This window comes from Microtus oregoni, unplaced genomic scaffold (genome assembly GCF_018167655.1).
Source record: "Microtus oregoni isolate MIOR12 unplaced genomic scaffold, Mior012 000008F_ref0000371, whole genome shotgun sequence".
In the NCBI taxonomy this organism is placed as follows: Eukaryota; Metazoa; Chordata; class Mammalia; order Rodentia; family Cricetidae; genus Microtus; species Microtus oregoni.
Window position 1 is genome coordinate 1,438,719 of NW_024543067.1, and position 6,295 is coordinate 1,445,013.

General features: G+C 40.2%; 1 protein-coding gene across 1 annotated transcript; it reads right to left on the reverse strand.

The window, feature by feature from the left end:
• Window positions 1–2,677: 2,677 nt before the first annotated feature.
• LOC121451650 (tripartite motif-containing protein 43B-like) lies at window positions 2,678–4,039 on the reverse strand. Its single transcript, XM_041657348.1, has one exon. The coding sequence runs from the start codon at window positions 4,037–4,039 to the stop codon at window positions 2,678–2,680; it is 1,362 nt and encodes a 453-aa protein (XP_041513282.1).
• Between the last annotated feature and the right edge of the window lie 2,256 nt (window positions 4,040–6,295).

Consider the following 6,295-nt stretch of genomic DNA (forward strand, 5'->3'; position numbering starts at 1 on the left):
AGATCCCAATTTTCTCCCCGACAATTTTGTCTACTTCGCAGGCCAGGAGGATAACTATATGTTTTTCCTGGGTTCACCTCTTACTTAGCTTCTTGAGGTTCACCAATTGTAGATTCTGTGACCCTTATTTATGGCTAGAGACCAATTATTAGTGAGTACATCTCATTTTCATCTTTTTGGGTCTGAGTTACCTCACTCAGTATAGTGTTTTCTGTTTCCATCCATTTGCATGCAAATTTCACGATGTCATTGTTTTTTACCGCAGCATAGTACTCTAATGTGTATATATTCCACACTTTCTTCATCCATTCTTCCATTGAAGGGCATCTAGGTTGTTTCCAGGTTCTGGCTATTACAAATAATACTGCTATGAACATAGTTGAACAAATGCTGTTGTCATATGATAGGGCATTTCTTGGGTATATTCCCAGAAGTGGTATTTCTGGGTCCAGGATAGGTTGATCCCGAATTTCCCTAGAAACCTAAACACTGATTTCCAAAGTGGTTGCACAAGTTTGCATTCCCACCAGCAATGGATGAGGGTACCCCTTCCTCCACAGCCTCTCCAGCAAAGGCTATCATTGGTGTTTTTGATTTTAGCCATTCTGACAGGTGTAAGATGATATCTCAAAGTTGTTTTGATTTGCATTTCCTTGATCGCTAAGGAGGTTGAGCATGATCTTAAGTGTCCTTTGCCCATCTCTGAATTCTCAACAGAAGAAGTACAGAGGTATTTTTAAACAAGCCTCCTTAGCGGCAATATTTTAGAATTATCATAAAGCACTACATGTTCTAGCTTTATCATTCTTATTTTATCAGTCTCTTCACTAATCCAATGTCACATTAGCAAAGCTTTTCCTTTATGACAGAATCAGCATGTGAAGAGAAGTTAACCAACGAGGCTTTCAAATCCTTGTTAATCGTAAAATAACCTAATATCAAGTTTCTTCTTTTATATCCCGAATGTATACTTTTATTTTTTTAATTTATTTATTTATTAAAGATTTCTGTCTCTTCTCCGCCACCGCGTCCCATTTCGTTCCCCTATCCCATTCAATTCCCCCTCCCTCATCAGCCAAAAGAGCAATCAGGGTTCCCTGCCCTGTGGGAAGTCCAAGGACCGCCCACCTCCATCCAGGTCTAGTAAGGTGAGCATCCAAACTGCCTAGGCTCCCACAAAGCCAGTATGTGTAATAGGATCAAAAATCCATTGCCATTGTTCTTGAGTTCTCAGTAGTCCTCATTGTCCGCTATGTTCAGCGAGTCCGGTTTTATCTTACGCTTTTAATAAATAAATAAATTTATTAATTAATTAATTTAAAAAAAGAAACACAAAATTTATACTTTTAAAATTCTTAAGCTGGTCACAAAACTATAAAACATAAGATGAAAAAAGATCGGTAAATGGCTCAGTGTTTAAATGCTTTGACACACATGCAGGATGGTCTGAGCCAAATTTCCAGCACTCATATAAAAAGCCAGGCATGCAGTGTGAGACTGTACACCAGAGCTGTAAAGGTGAAAATAACAGAACCTCAACATCTCAGCTGGCTGAAGCAAGTTTTAATAAGAAACATTATCTCAAATACAAAATGGAGAGCAAACGCATAAGTTGTCTGTAATTGGCCTTGTGTGTCCACACACATAAAACATATCTGTAAATTTATTCAGGAACAAAGACCTTTACAATTTCAGAACATCACGGGGCAGGCTAACACACAGTTAGGTGAAAAGTAAAGCCAACCAACAAATGAGCCTAAATATAACTGGAAAATGTTCAAAGTGTGATGACTTTTATTTCCAAGCAATGGTTTAACTCTATTCTAGTCTATAGGATTTACAGCACATTGGTTTTACTCCTTAATAAATAGTAAGCTCACTGAAGAACAAAAAGTATAAAATAACTTTGGGTTTATACTTCCAAGTGGAAAAAGTATCATGGAATGGTAAGTAAGTCATGATAGTTGGGGCGCATTTTGGGGAAGAAATATAGAAGAATCAAGAAAGAATAGAGAGAATCAAATTTCTGTTGGCTCAGAAATCTGACACTCTCTTGAATCTTGCCTCCCTTTCCCTTTTGCCTAAGAAATTCCCTCCTGTCCTCAGACACATAGAAAGTTTGCTAATTTCCACAATAGAAGAGTGCTACCTAGCATGAGTGATTTATCATTACTTGCAAAGAGAATTACTCCTGCTAGATGTTAATAAATGGTGAAAATCACAGAAATAATCACTAATGGCTGTGTCAGCCCCATTTAGACAGACAAGTCTTCGGACAGAGTGTGTCCACTCAAGCAGTCATAGGTAAACTCACATCTGAGTATTTCTCACTGCATAACTAATCTCAGCTCATGATCCAGATGTTCACATGATGGGCAACACCTTCATGCTCATATGGAAGAGGTTTTGAATCTTCACCATTTAATGTTACATGCAGATAATTTAATGTTTATATTTATCTTCAGGCAATGGTTGCTCTTAGAAGAAAAGCTTGAGCTTCATACACATCAGTTAACAATGTTGGCCATCTTGGTGGAATGACTACTGCAGATTCTCTATTTTTATGGTACTAATTAACCATTTTTTCACTTAATAGCATTTTAATATGTAATACAATAAAACTTATATCATTACAACAGGAAATACTTAAAAACAATGAAAACTCTATTACAACTTCCTATGGTATTATTTGACCATAGGAGAAGAAAGGCCAGGCACGGTACTTAAAAGTCTTATGAGGATATCTGTATATGAGGGAACTCTTGGCAATATTCAGGAAACTTAAATATCCAGAATCACAATCAAGGAACACACCAATCTTGTCCAGTGGCTTCTCTATATAGTGATGGATTACTGGGTTTGTAGTGAGGAGACTGTAATGACTACCCTCCTTCATACAGAAAAGAAGAAATGCACCCTCAGTTTCAACTTCTTTGTTTCTATTCATTAACCAGGAATTGGTACAGACTCCTACAGCCCAGTCACTAGAGTCCTTCAAATCCAGTTCCCAGTAATATTTCCCTGAGATGAAGTTCCGTGATCCCCAGGAGGCCAAATAGTGTCCAGCAGGATCCACAGATGTATACTGATGGTGAAGTTCGAAGCTGGCTCTTCTCATGACATTAAATAGGTTCTTCTTACAATGCAATTCAAGTAGTTTTTCAAAGGAAATGTGCACTTTGAAGTGGTTGAAACTTTCAGTCAGTCCAGTGATGGGGAGGGCAGAGAGTTCTGGTTTCATAGCTTGGGGTATACTCAGCTCCACTGCCTCACTCCTTCTCAATATATTATCCAAACTCTGGAGTAATATCACATATGGCTCCTGGGACATCGCCATGAGTTCCTGAAACATTTCGCTTAGTTGTTTTCTCTTTTGGATCATCATGGCTTCACTTTCTCCGAGTTTCTCTAAAACACAATCGCCTTCATTTTTCATGAGCACAATATGTTGATCTTCCTGCTCATGTGGGACTGCACACCATTTCCTATACTCTGTCCTGATCATGTCTTCCCTCATAACCAGGAAGTTTCTAAACAAAAGTTTCATTCTGCACTCTGCCTCTAGATTCTCTTTAATTTTTTGGATCTTCTCCTGTAAAGATGTCATTTGTTTTAGAAGTCTCTCCAGTTCACCCTCAGCAGCTGCTTCAATGGGAGAGTGTCTGTGACCTCTGTGCATGAGGGAGTCAGAGCAGAGCTGACAGAGGCAGATCCTGGCCTCCATACAGAAGATCCCCTTGGGCTCCCTGTGGATCACACACATATTCTCCTCCGAAATCAGGTACTTCATGAGGCTGGCTTGTTTGGCGATGGACACCAGCTTCTTCAGAACAATGTTGGTTCTGAAGTCCTCCTTCTGCTTGGTTCGCTCCCTACATGAAGGACACTGGCCTGGGAAGAGACCGTCTTCCCAGGAAAGGTGGAGGCAGGCTCGACAGAAGCTGTGGCCACAGCTTATGGTGACTGGGTCTGTAAGGTAGCTCAGGCAGATAGAGCAGTTGAGTTCTTCAGTGAAGGCTTGTAAGAAGCCTGACTCCATTTTGCCAAGGAATTGTCTCCGGCCTCAGCAGTGCTGAATGAGAACACCACAATATTTCCTCAGCTCTAGGGTCCAATCCTCAATGTAGGTAGAAGATAGATCCACCGGTTGAAGAGTCAGAATGTATGGAAACACTCTCTATCTGCTCCGGTGAAGAATGCACCAGGCTAAGCTCTGGCGCGTCCTTATATACTCTCTGAAGACCACGCCTACTTCCGCCCATGGTTGCTTTCATTAACACATCCCGTTTGTGGCCCTTTGTCAGTACCAGTATTCTGAATGGATGGAAGATTGGATTAACTCTGAGGCCAACCTCCACAAGCAAATCTCCACAACAAGCTTCCCTGAGGGACTGCTTAGCTGGAAATAAGCACCTTTCAAACTCTAGAAATGACAGAGACATCTCGCTGGCTTGACAGTCACCCAAAGTTTCTCTGTACCGTTGGGGCATCCATCTTCGGCCTACAGGCCCATAGTATCCAGAGACATTTCCATGAAGCAGGAAATTTCAAAGTCAGTTCAGTCACTATCTGTTGTGTCCTGCAGAATGTCTTGCAGACTCCTTCATGAATCAGGAATCCCGAAAGATCATCTCACCTTAGGCAAATTCAGTAGTCCTCTCTCGGTGGGTTCTCTGTGTCCAGTTTATGCATCAGTCCAGGCAAGAGCAGTTTCTTGCCCAAATGGCTATCAAACTCCGTAAGGTACCTCTTCCATGCCCATCTTCTTCTTGAAGTAGATTGGTGCTGCCAGGAGCAGACGTGTCTCATTGTCATGAAAAACCCTAAGTTATTAAAACAGTAAATAGCATATTCCGTAGTCTTTGAAAGATATGAAGAATGCCGATCTAACTGAAATATATATCTATATATCTAGAAACTCTAACTAACATGACTATAATCTTGACTACTATTAATGATTATCCATTAGCAACCTATATACATTACATTTTTAAATGAACTACACAATCATAATACCTTAATCAAGATCAGAAACACATATACATATAACAAAACTGACCTTAAATTTAAATCACTAAAGCAAAATTCATATCAATGTAAATTATTCATACCTATATCATATCCCCCTTTAAATGTAAAAGAACATTTAAAAACAATATTTGAGAACATGGGCACAGTTTTTTCTCTCCAAACTGCTTCCTACTGAATGGGGGCGTCATTAATTAGGTCTTTCATGGTATAACCTGTGGGCTAGTTTCATCTTAGTTGGCAGTTGAGTGAAGCAATTTTCTGAAGGTTCACAGACCAGGCTGTCCTTGAACTCTCAGAGATCCTCCTGATTCTGCCTGTCTCCCAGGCATTCGGATTAAAGGCGTGTTCTGCCACACCTTGAGGTCACAGAGGTCAATCTCCCTCTGCCTCCCAAGTGTTGGCATTTAAGGTGTGTACTACCACACCCAACTACTCTCTTCCTTTTTTTTTCTTACTTTAAGAACTTTAACTTTTAGTCTGCATATATTTTTAACACACTGTAAATCATTTAGAAGTTTTTTTTTTTTGAATCTCTCTTTACTGTATCTCTCTCTCTTTTTCTGACCACATGAGCAATATGGGTAGGATTAATGCCGTGGCTTTGGTGGCTGGATCCAGCCCATTCCTTAGCTTTCTGCCATTCCAACCTTGTGGCTGATGTACAGGTCAGAGCCGCATTCAGTACCACAAGTCTACAGTGTTTCAAGATCCTTGCCAGCAAATAAGCTACAACACTCAAAAGCTCTCTCTGTAGCTGACCACCTGCCTCAAAGAGTCAGGGTTTGCCCTGGCAGGATGGCCCACAGAGCTGGCATTTTAAAACAGCACAACGGTTTTCCTGCTACGGTTAAAAACAAACAAACATTCAGTGGGCTTTTATCAACACCATTTAAGTGTTTCATGGCAGGACCTTTTAAGAGCTACAGGAGTTTTCACCTAAAGCTGAGTCAGAAAGCCTCTCTTAGATGAGAGCGCTTGCTTGCCTCTAGCAAGCAGAGCAGACCCAAGAAATTGCTGCTACCAAGAAAACATATGCTTTCATAGTGTCCCATAGGTTTGAGTATGTTGAGTCTTTATTTTCATTGAATTCAAGAAAGACTTTAATTTCTTTCTTTCTTTCTTTTTTTCTTTCTTTCTTTCTTGCTTCCTTTCTTTCTTTCTTTCTTCCTTGATCCAGGTGTGGTTCAGTAGTTGACTGTCCAGTTTCCTTGAGTTTGTAGGCTTCCTGGGGGTAGCATTGTTGTTGAATTCTAACTTTAATCCA